Below are 20,670 nucleotides of genomic sequence, written 5' to 3'. Positions count from 1 at the left end.
AAGATTTGCCAGCCACCTTAACCAAGGTTCCCAAATGTTTGTGTTTAGCTTTCTTTCTTTCTTTCTTTTGTTTGTATGTATGTATGTATGTATGTATGTATGTATGCATGTATGCATGCATGCACAGATTTTTTTCTCAATTGTTTAAGAGTAAATCACAGAAATGATGACCCTGGAGCCCTAAATATTTCTTTGGAACAAGAAATTCTCTTTAAAAAACTACAATACAACCATCAACACCTGGAAATTAACATTTACAGTGCTATTATTTAGCATTTTGCCTTCAGTCTCAATCATGACCTCTGTGGCAAAACAAAACAACAACAAAACCAAGACAATATATTAGAATAGCTGATATTGTTTCCTCTATGTTCCCATAATCTGGAATCAAGTCGGATCTTTTGCTTTAGTTTTTTTTAAATTATGTATATGTGTGTATGTGTGTCTCTTTGTGTGTGCACATGCACACTTGTGTAGATGCCTTTGGAGGCCAGACAGTTTCAGATGCCCTGAAGCTTGAGTTCCAGGTTCTTGGGAGCCATCTGATGTGGGTGCTGGCAATAAATCCTGGTTCCCTGCAGTGGTACCAAGGGCTGCTTCTTAACTGTGACATCATCTTGCTGGCCTCTGAACTCTGGATTTGGAAGTATATTTTATGACATTGGCATGTTTTAATACCATAGACAAAAAAGCTACTCCGTAGGTCCCAATTTGGACCTGTGTTCTCCCCATGATTCAGGTGATGCTTTTGGCTGCTGACTTCTGGAGAGTGGTCCTATCAGAGCACTCGCTGTTTGGTCTCAGCACTGGCAACATGAGCTTTGGTCCCTTGGTTAAGTGTTAGTGTCAGTTCTCAGCATTTGTTAAGACATCATTTTATCTTTTGTAACAACTAAGCTGGGAGATAAATGTTCCAAAATCTGAAATGTTTTGAGTATTATATCTTCTCCAAGAATTTCTGAATTTCAGATTAGAGATGTTGTATTTTAGTGGTTGCCAAATGGATAATCTTTCTTTCCTTCTCTGAGTGCTTGCATGAGCATGCTTGTGTGTGTGTGTGCAAGACTGAACCAGTACATCATGCATGTGAAGTGAGTGTTCTTACTGAGCTAGATTCCTAGCCCACACTAAATACTTGTTCCTAATCCTGTCTTTTTTTCTACATCAGCTGGCGCTCCACTGAAAGAAATAGCTTTCCTTTCTTTCTTTGTGTCACCGTGAACTTGTGGAGACTTTGATTTTACATTATCTTCATTTACTACAGTTTCTTGTTTTTTTTTTTTTTTTTTTTTTTTTTTTTTTTTGTTTTTTCGAGACAGGGTCTCTCTGTGTAGCTTTGCGCCTTTCCTGGAACTCACTTGGTAGCCCAGGCTGGCCTCGAACTCATAGAGATCCGCCTGGCTCTGCCTCCCGAGTGCTGGGATTAAAGGCGTGCGCCACCACCGCCCGGCCCATTTACTACAGTTTCTTACTTGGATGCTCAAACGACTTTCAACTCAATGGAATCTCCCAACAAGATGTTTTCTCTGTCTTTTGACCTGCCCCTACCAGTCCTTGGATACTTTCTGGCACTAGACTGGTTTTCCAGGCTCATCTTGTCTCGTCTTTGTCCTGCACCAGCCATTTCTCCACAAGGGTCTCTTGGCAGTATTACATATTACCCTCCGTTCCTCTAGATCAAAGACTGTCCAGTACCTTTGGTTGAATCCATTCCTCCAACTGCAAATAACGTTCCCACAGTCGACTTCCGAGGCTTTGTCCGAGGACTCTGCAACATGGGTCGTCTCTCAGGTAATAAGTGATACTTCATTGCTTCCATAATGAGCTTCTGACACTCTATGTCATCCCGAAAAAGTGCATTGTTTTCCATGTCTGCCAGGAACTAGAGAAGAACAGGGTGTATGTACAACAAAGACATATACGATACACTTCCTAGTTCACTGCTCTGTTCTATAGACCTGCTTATCCCTAGGATTTGATTTTAGTTTTGAGACAGGGTCTTACTGTGTGGCCCCGGTTGACCTGGAATTCATGGTGTAGACCAGGCTAGTCTTGAACTCCTGATTCTCCTGTCTCAGCGTCTCACATATTGAAATTATAGGCAGGGGTCACCACGCTGCCTTACTAGTGCCTCTGCCTCCTGGGTGCAGGGATTAAAGGTGTGCATCCCCCCACACCCCACTGCCCTGTTTGTGTTGTTTCTGAGGCAGGAACTCACATAGACTGGCCTTGAACTCACTATGTAGCCCAGGCTAGCCCTGAACTCCTGGTCCTCCTGCCTCAGCCTTCCAGGTGCTGAGACTATAGGCAGGAGCTGCCACAACCAGATTATTAATGCCGTAACAGCACGTTCTGAAATCTGATATTTTCAGTCTCCCCTCATCAAGTTTCATGGTTTTCTTGGATATCTGGGGTTTAGTTTTTCATGTCAATTTAAGAGTCATCTAGCTCTTTTTTTTTATTATCTTGGTTCTTATTTTAGGGTGAACTGCACCAAGATTCTTCTATTAATTAGGGAGAATATATATTTTATATTAGGTCTTTCTGTTCAAGAGGCCTTTTCACTTGTATTATTTTCTTTACTGCCTTTGCCTTCATTTTATTCAATTTAATCTTCATATGTAATTATTTTGATTACCATTTTACTCTATTAAGCTTTAATTTTTTATGTTTTGCTGGAGAAGAAAAAAAAAATCTACTGGTTGTTATAACTTGTATTTTAGTCTGGTACTTGACCACACTCACTAAGCTCTAGCTGTTATACATCCACTCATCACTGAACAGGAATAGTATGGCATCTTTTTCTGGATGGACACCAACGATTTCAGTTTATGGGTTTATCACACTGTCCAAACCTTCAATGTAATGGTAAATAATTGGGTAAAATGGAGCCTCTCTGCTTCCGGTTGGCGTTCAGGTGGTATTAGCGTTTTCCTGTTCCAAACTGTAGATGCTACAGCGTTGTGAGGTCCATTTTTATTTAGGCTGTGTCCTTGTCTCCCTACTTCAGTGTTTCAAATTAAGAACTGTTACCAATTTTTCCTCAAATATCTTTCACCCATCTATTGATAAGATCATATAATTGATAAGATCACATAAAAGAAAGAATAATTTTTCTTTTAAGCTAGTGATGTGATGATTTCCTGATAGATTCCCTGATAATTGTCCTTTTGCTGTTGTTCTTGGAAAAAATTTCCCTGGCCACAGTGTATTACCCTTTAAAACATAGTGGAACCCTAGTCTATCAATTAGCCTGGAGGGCAGAGGGGACATTTCTTACTTAATCCAATTAGCTGACCTTTAGTAAATGCGGCAAGTGGATAGGTCTGGTCTTCCAGCTCAGGTAGATCCCTGAGTCCAGGTCCTGTGAACCACCATGCCCATCTGCCACCTCCTGTCTCAAACAATCATCTCTCCACACAGATTTGCCTTGTCTGTCTATTTCATGGAAACAAACTCACACATGCCCTCCATGTCTTGCTTCTTTTATTCAGCACATTCTCTAGGCTTGTCCATGTTGTAGCACGTATCCGTTTTGCTTCTTTGCTGCTGAATAACAGTCTACTGACTGGCTCTCTTTCACTCTACCCATCCAGCAACTGATGGACACCTAGGTTGTCTCCTGTATGGAGTGATTATAAACAAAACTGCCAAGAAAATAATGTGCACATCACTGTGTGGACGTATTTTGATTTCTCTTAGATAACTAGCTAAAATTATCCTTAACATTAAAGAAACCTCAAAACTGCTTTTCAGAGCATCTGCACCACACTCCCATCCCCACCAGCACCTTGTAAGGTTTGTTTCTGTCTCCACACACCCTCCCAACCACGCCCATTTTAGCCAGCTGGTAAATAGAAGAGTCTGTTTTATTTTGCATTTCCTGAATGGCTAACGATGCTGAGAATATGTTCAGGCTTAGATAACTGAAGAGAAATGAAATCTCCAACAGAAGTTACCATAAAAAAGCCTGTGGCACTGGGTGATGGTGGCATATGCCTTTAACCCCAGCATTTAGGAGGCAGAGGCAGGCAGATCTTTGTGAGTTCAAGGCCAGCCTGGTCTACAGAGCGAGTTCCAGGACAGCCAAGGCTACACAGAGAAACCCTATGTCAAAATACAAAACAAACAAACAAACAAACAAACAAACAACAGCAACAACAAAAAGCCTGTGGCATTCGGCAAGCATTCATCGTAAGCCAAAGACAAAATAATCTCAGTAAGACACAAGTCTCGCGACCTGGGCCAGTTTTTCCCATACACACAAAACATAAACTTAGCCCAGAAGCCATTAGTGCATATGCATTGAGTTGGCTCATTTAGATTAATGTTAGTGCTGGTTTTACTTCTGATATAATTACCTTAGTGCTCTTTAAATAAAATAAATGTGAAATCAAACATAGGAAGTAAAGTCTCAGGAGATTTTTATAGTAACTGCAATTTGAAGTAAGACATTTTTAACATGCTGATAAGTTCTGTAGTTTATTAAAACAGGATTAGTTAGTTATATTTAAGTAAAGAAGTGGGAATAGAAAAATTATAAAGCAATTTATTCAAGAACACCAAAAATCAAGTATTAATGTAGCAGGTAAGTTATTGTTCAGGAAACTATTATGACTGGCTAAACTATAAAATATTGATTCTAATACACTCTTACTTTTTTTTTTTTAATGAATGCCTGTCATAAACAATGGCAAACCATTAGAATAAAAGTCTCTGGAAAATCAAACATTTTGATGGTGTATTCTTCACTCTTGTTTTTTTTTTTCCTTTCTTTTTTTTTTTTTTTTTTTTTTTTTGAGACAGAGTTTCTCTGTAGCCCAGGCTGGCATTGAATACAGAGATCCGCTGCCTCTGCCTCCCAAATTTGGGGACTAAAGGCGTGCACCACCACCCAGCTTATCTTCATTCTTGTCTTTGTTTGTCATGATGATTTTTCTAAAACTGTCCCCTCAAAACACGTATAGAATGAGAACGGCTTTTCCACACTGCATTAAACTTGACCAGCTCTGAAGCTGGTCTTCCCTGCAGCATCAATAATTGTAGCACTTCTTCCTTCTTGAATTTGAGTCAGTTCTTAGTAGAACCCCAGGCAAGGGTAAAATACCATGGCCACAACCACTTCCTTTTTTGATCGTTCAGTTTCTTTTGAAAGCCATGTAAAATGATCCCTTGGGAGACTGGGAGATGGCTCAGTTGATAAATTGTCCGCCACACAAGCTTGGGCTTGAATTCAGAACTCCAGTTCCCACACAAAAGCTCGGTACCAGGCTATGCATCTGTAACTTCAGCATTGGGCGGGCTGGAGACAGGTGGATCCCTGGAGCTCACTGGTCAGCCAGTCTAGCCACAGTGATGAGCTCTGGATTCAGTGAGAGACCCTGTCTCAAAAAATATAGTGAGGCGTGATCAAGGAAGACACTTGGTGTCGGCCGCTGGCCTGTGCATGCACTCACATTCATGCATGTGCAAGTACAGAGACTTATGCATATATACAAACAAGTAGACATAGCATATACAAGTGTGCGCACACACATAGGCAGAAGTTTTTTTTAAAAAGATCATTTGGGGAGCTGATGAGATTGCTCAGTGAGTAAAGTCCTTGCTGTGCAAGTCTGAGGAGCTGAGTTCTAACCATGGAGCTACCTAAAGATAGGAGAGAACATGCCCCCATGAAGTTTTCCTCTGACCTCCACATGCACACTGTGGAATGTATGCCAACCCCTCCCCACTACACACACATGCACACACATACACAAATCCACATACGAATAATGAATAAAAAATTTTTAGAAAGATCATTTGAGTAGCAGGTTATAATTATACATATTATCTCTTCCATCACTTACAATATCTACTATTGGTGACACTATAATAAAATTTTAGTATTTGGAAGCTGATGATAAAATCTCATTTACTTGGTATCATTGAGAAAACACCATTTCACAAATATAAATTCTCTAGGTTACTATATCTAATCACAGTTTTTAAAATAGTCATTAATTATTCAATAGGCACTTGACAGTTTTAACAACTGCTATATTTCCCTGCCTTTTAAAGTAAAACATACAGAATCTAACTTCAGAATTCTACTTGGTAACTAATTCTGTAATTTTGGCTTTCACTTTTATCACCAAAACCCAAATCCAAACCCCCCAAACCTCACAAGTACTCAGCCCTAACCGGAAACACACACACACACACACACACACACACACAGCCCTGGAAAATCTAGCTCCCCACCCCATAACTCAAGGAACATTGTGGAAGGGGGCCAGAAAGATCATAAAAGCCAGGAGTCAGGGAGAACTGCCACAAAATAGTGAGTTCTGAACATGGCAGGGCTAACAGTGTCTGCGGTTGCCTGCATAAGACCTGTACAAGATCAAGCCCGTCAATGTTCTAGTGCGGACGGAGGAGGGGCTCACAAGGTTGTAGCCCTAGCCGGGGGGCTTTTGGCAGGTGAAAGCCACCAAGAGAGGCACAGTCAGTTGCCTACATCCATGTGGTGCATAGTAGATTGCCTATGTGCCAATGGATGGTCCTATACCCATGCACAGATGGCAGCACTAACTGTACTCAGTGGTGTGTGTGTGTGTGTGTGTGTGTGTGTGTGTGTGTGTGTGTGGTCCTTGAGGAGGTGGAAGGGGGTAATATGGTAGTGGATATGATCTAAATACATTGTGTTCCATTCATACAGGAAGTTACCAAAGATGTGTGTGTGTGTGGGGGGGGGTGAGGGCGGCAGGCAACAGAGTAACTCTTAAGTGTCCCAATACTGCAACTTAGTATTATCATTGTAGGAAAGAAAAACACAGCTCAGAGAGGTGAAATAACCGTCCACACTGTTCAGGGCACTGTAGCCGACTCAATCATATTTGCTCTTCCATTATTACCACTCATCATGGACAGGGGCTCTCAAACCTGAGTGTGCACCCAAATCAGTACAGGGCTTATCAAATCACCTCTCCAGGGCCCATCTCAAAAGTTCACAGGTGCCATTGGTCCTATACTTCAAGAACCACTTGGCTGACCCACTGAGTCCCCTCCTTATCTCTGTAGCATCTGATGACATAATGCTTCCTCCTCCTCGGTCATGGAATCAAGGTCTGGCAACGCTCCACTCACTTGGCTAGGGTGGTAATGGCCACTAAGTCTTAGTGTTTCCCAGGGTCCATCCCTACCACTTCTGCATTCTCCCTGGCCAGGATCATTCTTTTGCCTTGGGCTTCAACATGCTGGTAAGTTTTTCCATTTTTTTCCCTCTTAATTATTCTGAGGATTTAAGGTTTAAGGTGCCAAGCAACTTGGGGAAAATGATTCTCCCGTTCCCTTCCCCATGCTTCATGGTATCCCTCACTCTACATTCTTTGTCTCAAACAACATCACCGTCACTAACCTCATTCTACAAACAGGATCACGTTGGGCCCTTCTTCTAACCCAGTCATTAAGTTTGTCAGTTTCTGGTCATTTCTCTCTGGCCTGAGTGTCTTCTTCGCCTGGCCAAACTCTGACAGCCTTTCTAATGGGTTTCTAGTGTTGACCCCAATTCATTTTCTGTAGTGCATTTATAGCTGTCGCCCCCAAACAGAATTACATCATGTAATTCCTATTATAAAACCTTTCTATCCTTCCTCATGGCTTTTAAGATACAGTCCAAACTCCTTGGCATGACGAAAGTTCCTCATGATCTGGTTTAATTCCCTCTCTAACTTCACCTCTTGACATTGCCCCTCTTTATTTTGGGGCTTCAGTCAAGTAAGCGTTCTTCAAATCTCATAATGCATGCTTCACACCAGTGCACAATCTGGTCTCTTTCCTGGACATCTCCTCCACCCCCACCATGCTTCTGGTGGCTAACACAAGACGCAGATCACATGACATTCAAGGAAGTTCACTCTAGTTCTCTGCCATCTGTCATTCTCTCCATGCTGTGTTCATTCACCTCTCTTCACAGCCTCTTCTTACTACATTATAATCACACCTAGCTTGATTCTGCTTCCTCCTTCACCCAAACCCTGCAATTTCATATACGGTGTGTTTAATAGACAGAGTGGGCACAGAACCACACTTGGGTTCAAATCCTCGCTCTGGCTCTCAGGAGCCCCATGCTAATCAAGTAGTAAAGGCAGGCAGAGCCACAGTTGAGGACAGGAATGCATGGAGTCATTCTGTGGCTCTGAACATCTGGGTTGACTTGCTTTGCTGATGCTTTGCTTCTACCCCAGGTGTGGGACGTAATGATCTCCTGTCTTTCTAAGGACTCAGGGAAGTGTTCTGTCCCTAAGTTCATGGGAACAGGAGTTTTAAAGGCTGGTGAGAGGCCTGCCATGTCAGAAGTGCCCTTTAAGCTGCAGAACTGAACTACATTCCCAGGTTATGTGGTTATACAGGATCTTTCCAACATCTAGTGAGATTTCTCATACTTTATTCTCTTTCATTCAGAAAAGAATAGGAAAGAGTAGCTTCTAGGAATCAAGAAAACTTTCAGTGCCCTCTTTAAATCTGATTTCAAGAGAAATTCTTCATTATGTTATTTTTCCTGAATTGCCATCCATTCATGCAGTCCCGCTTGTAAATAGGGAGGGCTTAGCATGAGGCCTTGGCAGTGACTTTTGTTTTTTGCTAGAAAGAGTGCAAACAGTAACTTCCACTCACCATAGCCAGAAATGATGCATTATCTGCAAAATTAATACAAACAAGGAAACATTTATGGCACTTTAAATAATAAGAAAAAAAGAAAAAGAAAAGAAGGCCAAGCCTGAATCAGCAAGAGCTCTCACCTTCTCTGCGTTCAAGGCCTCCTTCTCTACTCAATGCCTGAGATAGGCAGGTTAAAAATGCTGGGGAAATACCTGTATATTCCAGTGGAAACCGTACAAAGGAGAAACTGTGTGGGTATGTGATGACATACTGTGAACACACCAGAGAGAGGCCTCTATTCTGAAACTATGGCATTATTTATAGCACATTTTGTTTCACAGAATGCACTTCTCTCATCGACATCCTGAGACAGCCAGAAAAGAGGTATCTCCACTTGATCAGAATCAATGTCGTCTCTGCTTCATACATGGGCAGGCTGTGGTATGTGAATACACCAAGTCACAAGTCAGAGCGTTTACCAGAGAACCCAGCAGCCAGTGGGTACTTAACCAACATGTGACAGTGAGTTGATCTAAAATTTCCGGCTCTTATTATCAAGTGTCCTCTCGTTAGTAGGACAGGTTTATAGTAGGGTCCAGGAAAATTGCTAACCCCAAATCAAGAGTGCTCCTTAATCAATACAACTTAGCTAGCTCGACCCTCTGAACTGCAAACAGGAGCAGCAATTTGTTGGTTGAATCTCTCTCTCTCTCTCTCTTTTTTTTCCAGACAAGGTTTCTCTATGTAGTTTTGGTGCCTGTCCTGGATCTCACTCTGTAGACCAGGCTGGCCTCGAACTCACAGAGATCCGCCTGGCTCTGCTTCTGGAGTGCTGGGATTAAAGGCGTGCACCACCACTGCCCAGCTTTTGGTTTAGTATCTTTTAACCGATACATTCAACAGGAATACACAGATAAATTACTTTGACAGACTAGCCAAAGAAAGACACCTGTAGATGAGTGTCAATTAATTACCTGCGGCGCCAGGAGAGGTAGCCTAATATAAGCCAACAGTTTACTGAGCTCTTTCCGCCTCTGCTCCAGATCGTGGCGGACCCAAGTAAGAAGCGCGTTCAGTATTGTCTCCTCATTAGGAATGTTCATGTCATCACTGGCCAAGAGCTTTGCAATTTCATTGGCTGGGAGTAATACAAATTCCTGGTTTCTGATTACTTCCATGAAATGTTCCTAGAAGGGAAAAAGGCAAATAAATGATATCATTCCATTTAGTAATCACTATTTATATGAAAGAAGCTACATTTTTTATATTAATAATATGAAATATTGTAATTTGTACTTTAGACACAATTGTATAAGGACAGAAAGCCAGGAGAAACACTACCCTGTACCTCTTGTTGAGTATGTGTGAATGGAAACAGCGTCAGCTTGCTACATTGTGAAGTGGGCCTATGACATTTATTTACTGTGTTGCTGAAGTTAGGGAGTTGTTTTGCAGAGGCTTCTGATATAAGACTGAAAAAGATGAAGTAAACACCAAGGAGGATGACTAATATCAGGCTTACTGCTGTTAAGGAATTTAGGCAGTAGTGAAGGTGCCTCTGGGCCCAGGAATTGCCTCCAGGCTGGCCAGGCTTCCTAAGATTCTGGATCAAAGTCCTCTCTCCCACCATGGAGGAACACTTGTCTTTAAGCTTATTCTACAACCAAAGCAGCCATTCACGTTTTGTTCTGATCTGTGTTGTTTTAAAGACGGGGTCTATCTACATAGCCCAGGCTGGCCTTGAACCTGAGGTTCTTTTACTTCTGGGATCATAGGTGTGTGCCACCACACATACCTCAAAAACATTTCTACGCTTTTTAGAAGACTACCCAGGATTTCAGATCTATTAAGAAAACTCAAATCTCTTCTAATCTGATTTACGCAGGGTTAGTTTTGCTAAAAGGACCAAAGCAAAACTGTTAACCTAGCATGTACTAGGAGCAGGACCTGGTCTGCGCATGACTGAGTCCTGTCTGCATGTTAGAATCAAGCTCTCTGCGATTGGAAATGGGGCCCTCTTAGAATACCCCCAGGAGTGAAATAACTTGTTTATCATGATCGTGTTCCGTAATCTGGAGAGAAAGAAATCTTTTATTTTTACTTTAAAATGTGTGCAAGCACGTGTGGGGTGCAGAGGCTAGAAGCTAGAGTCACGGGTAGTTGTAAGCCATCTAAATACGGGTCTTCTGCAAGAGCTGTACACAACCGCTGATCCATCTCTCCACCCCGAGACGAAGAAATCTCACTCGCTCTGCTTTCAAGTCTGGAAGTTTTAACAAATAACAGATACAAACTCCAGACATGTGGTCTTGTAATGTTTCTCTTACACTTCCTAATGTACTATCTGCCTCTGCATACTGGGTTTTAGTCAAGGAGCTAAGGCTGTCTAAATCAGAGCTGGAGATAAGGCCTATCAACTACTATCTTCCATATTAAAATGAGAATCATATTTTCCATTTAGCCTGTGGTAACCCAAGCGAGATACTGATCTGAAATCTATCGTGGCCTGCCGTTCCTTTCAGCAGAGTCCTAGGAGGAAAAACCATTCATGAATAATTAACTACATTCAATTGCTCCAATTCATCATGATTTGTTAAAAGATACCAAAGTGAATCTACTTTCTATGATTGATTATCATTTTCAGGAACGTATTTTAATAAAATCTCAGTGCTGGAATGGCTTCAAGCAAACTGTTCTACTCAATTGCAGACTGACGTTGTAAGATGACTTGGGAACACACAGCAGGAGCCCCAACATCATCAAAACTAGGCTGGGGCTGTAGCTCGGCAGTGAAGAGTTTGCCTGGCATGAGCGAGACCTGGGTTCAAGCCCCAGCACTGTAAACCCCTCAGCCCATTTATTCCACTTGTCATTTTAATCCTTAATAAATGCTCTGCACAGCGGGTGACAAGCCAAATACCTGTGGATGCTTCTTTTATCATCACTTTTTATAGTAAAATAGACCGAATGTCCAACTACAGAGAGTTATAACTCAGTAATTATTAAGCAGGTAATATGAATCTGGAGGAAGATTCCCTAGTTGTATGCAAAGATATTTAATATACAATGTTAGGCGGGAGTCTTGAGAAGTAAGTATGCTTTTCTGGTCATTTAACAATGTGGTGTGGCCAGGCATTGTGGCACACATCTGCGACCCCAGCTCTGAGAAGCGTGAGGCAGGAGGTCTGTGAATTTGAGGTTAGCCTGGGTGCAAGTATTATATATTGGCTAAGCCACACATCTGTACAACACTAATGTGACTGTTCTACTTTCCAATGGGATAAGCTGCATTTCATCAGTAGGGGCAGCTAACTGACAAACTGTTACTGTGTCTATTTCAGAGACATGCCCTTTTCACTCTGGTATAAATTATACTACATGAAAACCGAGCTTTTCCATGGACTACCCAACACGATTAGAGCAAGTCTAAACACAAACTTCTTTTCAAAAGCATGGCTTTGCTTTAAAGTAGCTATTTTAGAAGAATTTGGTGATTTTTAAAAATATATTTTCTAGACTGACAAACCACATTTAGAATTGTATATGTTCATGTTTGCTTCATAAAAACTCTAATGACATTAAGTAGTTGTAATGATAAACTGATCTAGAATGTTCTTCTTGGAGGTTAAACGACATGCTCCAGGTCATGTTCAGTGGCATCGGAGAAATGGAACAGAAGCTTCCAGACTCCGGCATCCCAAGGAGCTCTTCCCCGTTTCTGCCCATGCTTGTGCAGGAGGTCTGAGCATGCCCTGCACATCATGCACTAACTGAACTCATGGGTCCAGCACGATGCTTGTCTCTTACTTCCGGTCTGTTTTATGAGACAAGCAGGCATCATGCTGCCAGACGCTTGCTAGAGCTGCCCTTTCCCCCTGCAGAATCGTTTTTAAGCAAATGAAATTACTGAGGGATTTATTTAAACTGAAGATTGAATTTTGCTTTACATTCTTATTCCGTTCCCATAGCAACATTCAAATCAGACAATCTGCCTCTAAATTACTTATTATTATTAGAGTTCCATCGCGTTCCTCTATTGAAACTAAGTAATGTCAAGTAATGACCTTGACATAAAAATCTACTGCAACTAATTGGCTATGAAAATAGCTCTAAAAACATCCAGCTAATTCCAATTGAATTTGCATCTAACCCTTAAAGCGGCAATCATGCCTGTACTGTAAACAACGGGAGTGACCTAAATGCATGTATAAAAGTCCTTCAGAAGAAAGAGAGATGGGGCCTGGGGAGATGGCTCAGGGGTAAAGGCGATTGCTGCCAAGCCTGACGCCCTGACTTTGATCCTTGGGCCCACATGGTGGAAGGAGAGGACCGACTTCTGCAAGTTGTCCTCTGACCTCCACACATGCACTTGCTCACACATAATATATGTAATAAAAATATAATATTAACAAACAAGAGATACTAAGTTATAAACTTAGTAGGAAGAGAACAAACCTAGATCTACTTTATTTACTCACATTTATTTTATTCCGAAGGTGTTTGAAACTGCAGACATAAAGTTAAAATAAAAAATGAGGGTCTGGAGAGATGGCTCAGTAGTTAAGAGCACTGGCTGCTCTTCCAGGACCCAGGTTCAATTCCCAGCACCCACATGGCAGCTCATACCTCTGTCTGTAACTCCAGTTCCAGGAGATCCAACACCCCCTTCCAACCTTCAGAGGCACTAGTCATGTGCACAGACATCCATGTAGGCAACAGACTCACACACATTAGAAAAAGAGATGGGAATCTACAAAGAAGTGTGGCAAAGCAGCTGGATTCCCAGGACTTGATTTAAAACCATTTAGCTCACACTGCATACTGCCATGCTGTGGTACAGTGATTTCACCAGACGCCCTATGACCATCATGGAGGACTCCTTCCTCGGAAGGGATGACACCAGATGAACAGGCCCATCACAACCGTGTGGTTTTATATGTGTGCTTCTTTCTAGCTTTTCCTCAAAGCACCATGAATCTCTTCCAAGACAAACCAACTCAACTGAAGTGTGGAAGATGGAGGAGGAGGAGGAGGCAGACTGACAGGTCTTCAATCCTGATAAAGTCTTGTATTTGAATAACTAAACTGAAGTACTGGGATGTTCACAGTCTTTCTTTCCTTAGCTGCTCTACTGCCCTAGTTGAATCATTTAAGGCAACACACTTTAGTCACTGCCCTTGTGGCAAGACGGTCTCACCTTCCTCTTCCTGTTCCCCTCTACTGTTGAAACTGAAGGCTGGTCCTAACAAGACTCTGTTATGCCCTTAGTCCCTTGCTATCCTAGATCAACCCACGCTTATGATCTCTCAGGCTGCTGAATCAGAACCTCCTCTGATTTGTTTTGAACACATAAATTCATGGCACTTAATAAGAGTGTTGTTCTACATGGTGGCAAGCACTTGGTGTAGTCAGAGGCATCTGAAACAGGAGATCTCCCATTCATCCTCTTACCATTCATTCATCTTGGTGCTGTACCAAAACACTACATCCACTGTCACCAGTCTCCACCAGTGACTATGCGGTGGGTCTGAAATCCACCCGCGTGCTGCTGAAATCCACTCGCGTGCTGCAGTGGAATGTTTAGAAACCCAGCTTTTAAAAGCAGCACTCCTGCCATTAGGAGTCTCCATCAGGAGACATCCGGCTTGTTTCTCTTTCCCAACTTAGTGCTACGTCATGAACTTGAACCTCAAAACTTGTGGCAAAACCACATGAAAACAGCAACATGCAGGTAAGCTTTCAAAGGTAAGAAATGGGGCGAGGAGGACACGGCTTTCCGATTTTCAAAAAAATACATACCATAGTGTAATTGTGGGCCACTTTATGCAAATCTGTGCAGCCTTGGGCATCGGCAAAAGAGCGGATTCCAAGGCAATTGGACGGGTGGAGCTGTTTCATCAGAAATTTACAGCATGCCTCCACAACCTGGGACAGCTGGAGAAGGCATGCTGTAGACAGCAGGCACTCGATGTTATCTTCTTTCAGTTCCAGGCGGCCTTAATGGGAGGAAATGCCATTAACGAGGGAGCGTCGTGAATCTTGTTTTCATACAATAACGGTTGTTGTCAACAGGATTTCTAAACAAAAGCCCATTACACACATTACAGACCCAGAAGGCTTAAGATTCCAAAAAGAAAAACAAATATTAGATGTGAATAATTTTATCCCCTTGTGACCTCTACTTAAAAAAGAATGGCAGCTGGCAGGGTGGCACACGCCTTTAATCCCAGTACTCCAGAGGCAGAGGCAGGAGGATCTCTGTGAGTTTGAGGACAGCCTGTTCTACAAAGAGAGTTCCAGGACACCCTGGGCTCTTACACAGAGAAACCCTGTGTTGAAAAACCAAAACAAACAACCCCTTCCCCCCAAAAAAACCCCAAAACAACAAAAAAAAGGAAGAATGGCTTATTTTCAGAATTTTAAAATATTACATTAATTAGTAACTCATATCTATGATTATATAACTGTGAAATTTTAACTATATTACATAACTCGCACACACAGAGAAAGAGGGTGTGTGTGTGTGTGTGTGTGTGTGTGTGTGTGTGTGTGTGTGTGTACATGGAGTGCAGAGGAGGACACCAAGCGCCTGTTTGACCACTCCTTGGTTTGATTTCTGAGACAGGGTCTCTCACTGAACACGGCACTCACAGTTTTTCACCTTGGCAGGCCAGCCAGCAACAGCCGGCCTCTGCCCTGCAGCACCGTGTGTGGTTACAGGGACAAACAGCCACATCTAGTTTGCATGTAGGGGCTGGAGATCTGAACTCAGGTCCTCATGTTCGCAGAACAACTGCTCTTATCTACTGAGTCATTTCCCTAAACCCAACTCATGTTATTTTTATATAAAAATTTCAAGGTACCATTCAAGGGACTGGAGAGATAGCTCACAACTACCTGTACCTCCAACTCTAGGGCTTCCAATGCCTCTGATCTCCATAGTTACCTGCTACACTCACATGTATACACACACACACACACACACACACACACACACACACACACACACATACAATTACAAAAGTCTTTAAAAATGTATTACTCACAAGCTTCATCCTGATAATCATTTTAAAAGGTTTTTAACATAGAGATTTTTAACCAATACAGAAAAGCATCAGAGGCAGTGATGACCATAGCAGAATTAACTGAACTACAGACTGCTTTATTCAAAGCAGAAATCTGAAATCTAAGAGAAGCAAGAGCCAGGAACTGTTCAAGGCCATCCTTGGCTACATAGTGAGTTCAATGTCAGCTTGAATACATGGGACTCTGATTGAAAACCATAAACAGAAGAGAAAGGAAAATAAATCAAATCTAAAATCAAATTACGTAACATAAATTGAAAGGGTTTTAGTTTGTTTTCTGACTTGTTACCTGTGTATGCGTACTGAATTAAGGACCACAATGAATTCGGCTCTACACCTTCCATTTTTATTTCTTCTTGTCTTGCCTCCCTGACATCATTAGTAAACATAGCAGCGAAATAATCTGAGACGGAGGAGAGCACCAGTCTGAGGATACATTAGAAAGGCAATCAGTGAGTACATTAAAGCTGGATGTTCATTAATAAATGCATTCTCTTCCTTTTTCATTTGGCACTCACAGGAGTACCTGGTGCTGGGAAATGCATCCTACATTCGACAAACCCTTTTATGCTCAACTTCCTTCTTTTGAATAATAAATTACCATTACTGGAAATTTCCTGCTGAGCTAAATGATTTTACTATGCAAATACCACTTTATGGCATCTTTTTAAAAAAGCTATAAGTACTTGGTATTAAGTTGACTATATATATGAAAAGAAAAATGTAAAGGTTATTTTCTCTTTGCCAGTTTTGAAAATAACCTAAACTATTTGGGGCAGAAATGAATATGTAGAACATACTTGAAAATGCTGTTAGCAAATTTTATAATATTTCACACTTTTAATACTTTGACTTTTTTTTTGTCATAGTCTGGTATAAAAAGGTAGTAAGTACTATAAGGCAAAAAGTAGGGCCAAGATAGATGGCATCACTCGGGCAAAGGCCTGTTGCTTAAAATTATTATTATTGAGAGAGGTGAAGACTTTAGTCCTGGAGGTGCCTGGGAGGGCACTGGGTAGGATCAGGCAGGGCCCCAGTCCACAGGCACAGGGAGCACACAGTAGTGCACAGGAACCCAGGAGGGCTCTGGGAGGCTCCTGCCCAGTGAGCAGGCGGAGTGGTTGGACAGAGTACTGGAGCCAATGGCAAGCTGGGCTGCGCAGTCACCACATGTACTATGGCTTTCAACCCAGTGACAGGGGGTCACTGAAAGCTTTTCGGGGGGCAGGAGGAGGGAGCAGAGAGCCCGTGGGGTCATCTGTGTGATGGTGGTGTCAGCATGTGCCGCCGCCGCTGAGGTGATGAGCGCACTTTCACGGCCACTATGAGATGCCTCTGGGAAACTCAGGTTGAAATCTCTTCTCTAGGAAACCATGTTGTACCACAGGCTTTTTACCACAGGGATTTGTCAATAAATGCATGCTAATCGACAGCTGTGAACCCAAGCGCCTTCTTTTGAATGGTTTTATTTCCACTTCGAAGGGTTTTACAAAAACTTTTGGACAATGTTAATTGATACTGAAAGGCATAAAAGTAGTTGTTGTGGTCATAGCGGTGATTAACAATAAGTAACTGATATAAAATTATCAGAAGAAAATGAATTTTTCTTTCCTAAACATTTTTCACTCCTTTTACCTTAAGAAATAGGTCGTTTGTGTCTGGACAATCCCCACTGCTACTATCATTTTTCAGAGTTCGTAGAGATCAGCAAACAAAATTAGGGGATACACGGGAGTTTTAAAGCTTGTTAAGGGGCAGGAGTGTACCTAAGTGGGCAGAGTACAGGCCTGGGTCCAACCCATCATTAAAAAAAGAAAAGAAAAACTGTTAAGATTTGTGAACTCTGTTCTGTGAGATGTTTTGCTTCTGGCTATCCACAAACTCTAATTTCCATCCAGCTTATTTAAAGCATTTAATGAGTATTTAATATGCAGGAAAACTGTTTAGCTGATATCTACAGCAAACAATACTGACTGATGTGAGGCTAATGCCTGTGTTTCCATTAAAGAAAACAGGGACATTTATGCTTAGTGATCTCCCATGCAGTGTTCTTCTCCCCCGAAGCCTAAGGGCTAACCGGGGTACGTCACCTCACCACATGTAATAAGTTACCTGGGGACTATTTCATATCAGAAGTTTACAGAACAATTACCTGTGAGCTGGAATCCTGCGATCACCAGCGACTAAGATGACATCGCACAGCTGCTTATGTCTCAAGTAGTTTTCCATTTTTTTAAACGTTTGCTCCGCATGGTTAAGGGCTTGGAAGAATTCATCTGATGAACATGGCTCCATAGTATGGCAGGACGACAGTGTCTGGCTGCTATTGGAAGTCCTGACGGGGAAAAAAAAAAAAAGAAAACACATTAAAAAAAAAAATCAGGGCTGGAGAGATGGTTCAGAGGTTAAGAGCACTGGCTGTTCTTCCAAAGGTCCTGAGTTCAATACCCAGCAACCACATGGTGGCTCACAACCATCTGTAATGAGATCTGGTGCCCTCTTCTGGCCTGCAGGCAAACATGCAGACAGAACATCGTATACATAATAAATAAATAAATCTTTTTTTAAAAAAAAAAAATCACCATGTCATGAAAGTTTCTCCCTACTAAGTCCCTTTAAAGCCTTCACATGCAATATAAGAATCAATGCCATCAAAAACTCAGATAACCAATAATATATATTTAAAAAGCTAAGTTAGTTTAAAGTAACTTGAAGGCTGGGAACTGGGGCATGTGTGCTGGAATGGACCACCATATCTAATTGTCTAGGACCATCTGATTCGGTCAATACCCAGGCAACATTTAACTTAGTTCTTATTTCTCAGCATATTGGAAGATAATTTTCTTAATACAACTAATAACCTTATCAAAAAATAAAAAAGTCAGATCTCTTACTTCTTAAAGAAAGAGCATCTGAAATCAATGGAATTAGTAAGTTCCTTGCCAGAGCTACAGAGATTGTTCATGCTTGTAGGGACTGCTGTTTGAGGAGGACCTTTTCCTCCTGGGAGGCAGCCAGACCGTATTTCCAGCCTGTCTTACACATAGGTGTCTTCGGGGGGGGGGGGGGGGCAATGCACACATTAGTATCTCCTAATATATTAAATAAGAGTGGGAGAAAAAAAATCACAGTATCTAATATTTATAAACCACAAATTCTCCCCAAAACAAAGTAGAGGAAGTACCTCTTTCTTAGGGCTCTGATGTTGGTGTTCCATTTCTTATGTTTCACCTTAAATTAACAGTAATGGCTAATCAATGAGCAAGCTGGTAGACTAGAGTCATCATCCAATCACAAACACTAAGAAATATCCAACTTTAAAAGAACACTCACTGTTCAATACTATCATCACTAAGTACTGTAGTCTAACTTTGATAATGGGAGAAGCCCAATCCATTGCCTGTGGGGAACTTTCAGGGAATTTCGGTTCGGAACCTCAGACAAATCCAGTATCATGGAGACCATTCACACTTGGGCATCTCACTTGGTCTGAGGTGAGATCCAGACACTATATTTTTCAAAAGCCATGAGGTGCTCCTGATACTTCCATGGCTGAGCACCACTGGTGGACACTTTGGTTAGGAGGTGATATATTAGAAAGCTGAGTGTATGATGAACCTACAGTTCAAAACACTGATTTGCAAAATGGAATCCTTGCTTCCAATATAAACTGAATTTCCTAGAATAAAATATTTAAATGAACTAGTAGAACTTAAATGGAATATTTGTTACCTTAAAAATAAGAAGATAGGAAAAATATTTTACATTTCTGTTATTTATTTTATGTGTATCTATGTGTGTGTGCCTGAATGCACATACATGCACCATGTGTGTGCACAGGTTGGAAAAGGGTTCCAGATCCCCCTCGAAATGGTCTTACAGGCAACTGTGAGCTGCCATCTGGGTGCTGTGAACGAAACCCAAATCCTCTGGAAGAAAAACAAGCGCTCTTAACTGCCGAGTCACCTCTCCCTCCCAACACTGTACACACAAGCATTAACCAGACGCCTTATGTTTCTAAAATGACACTTCGAACTTCTTCATTTGCCATCAAGGCTTCAGCGCCGCCAACTTAAGTGAACGTATTATTTCAGTGAGGCAATTACAGGTTTCTGGAGACAGAAATCATGTCCATGGCTTCAAATGAGGGATGGAGAAAAATGAGGCTTCCGGTGTGTAGTCCATGGGAACGTACAGCGATGGTCACAAGGTAGGCGTGAACGGCAAGAAGCACGGCTCCTGGACAGACTTACGGCTGCACAACTCCCCTGCAATTCTTGCTTTCATTTTGTAAAGACCCTTGGGACTTCATAATACAGTCCCAACAAGTACTTTTTAAAAAACATAATTTATGAGCCGGGTGATGGTGGCGCACGCCTTTAATCCCAGTACTTGGGAGGCAGAGCCGGGCGGATCTCTGTGAGTTCGAGGCCAGCCTGGTCTACAGAGTGAGATCCAGGACAGGAACCAAAACCACCCAGAGAAATTCTGTCTCGAGAAACCAAAAAAAAACAAAACAAAACAAAACAAAAAACAAAACAAAAAACAAAAAAAAACAAAAACATAATTCACCGTACAGTCATTCAACTATAGGGAATTAAACTACATGCATTCAAACTACCATATGGAGAATTGTTACAGCCAAAAGAAACCTATTCTGTCATTTAATTCAAATCTTGCAGATGAGAAAATTTGAGGTCCCAAATGGCAAGGAGTAGAGGTTTGAAGGGAGAATGAAGATCATTGAGGGCAGGCACTAGAATTAAGGACTTCAGAAAAGTCCACGCCCATATGACAGCAGTGTAGCTAGGTATGGGAAGGCAACAGCCTCTGAGGGAGAGAGCATCCAGTCTACGGCTTTACGACTGACAATGTGAACATCTCCCAACTCTGTCTTTTCCTCACACCTTAGTGTTGAGAGTTGAGTTGGAGAGTATTGGAA

The 20,670-nt window shown here is 41.8% G+C and overlaps 1 protein-coding gene across 2 annotated transcripts in view; it reads right to left on the bottom strand.

The window, feature by feature from the left end:
• Klhl5 (kelch like family member 5) overlaps positions 1-20,670 on the bottom strand; it is a 69,611-nt gene that overhangs the window by 14,788 nt on the left and 34,153 nt on the right. Inside the window, exons 2-6 of one of the 2 annotated variants that reach the window (XM_059275903.1) lie at positions 17,881-18,063; positions 16,018-16,154; positions 14,443-14,639; positions 9,618-9,830; positions 1,696-1,882 (exon numbers count right to left, since the gene is read on the bottom strand). In XM_059275903.1, the coding sequence (XP_059131886.1) occupies positions 1,696-1,882; positions 9,618-9,830; positions 14,443-14,639; positions 16,018-16,154; positions 17,881-18,023 (877 nt within the window). In that variant the 5' untranslated portion in view covers positions 18,024-18,063. Of the gene's footprint in view, positions 1-1,695; positions 1,883-5,586; positions 5,647-9,617; positions 9,831-14,442; positions 14,640-16,017; positions 16,155-17,880; positions 18,064-20,670 lie in introns of those variants that run through there. The other variant, XM_059275904.1, reaches the window with a different exon arrangement.

The sequence above is a fragment of the Peromyscus eremicus genome, chromosome 10, assembly GCF_949786415.1.
Source record: "Peromyscus eremicus chromosome 10, PerEre_H2_v1, whole genome shotgun sequence".
In the NCBI taxonomy this organism is placed as follows: domain Eukaryota; kingdom Metazoa; phylum Chordata; class Mammalia; order Rodentia; family Cricetidae; genus Peromyscus; species Peromyscus eremicus.
The sequence above is the reverse complement of the archived record's forward strand: the minus strand, read 5'-3'. Positions and strand labels throughout refer to the sequence as shown.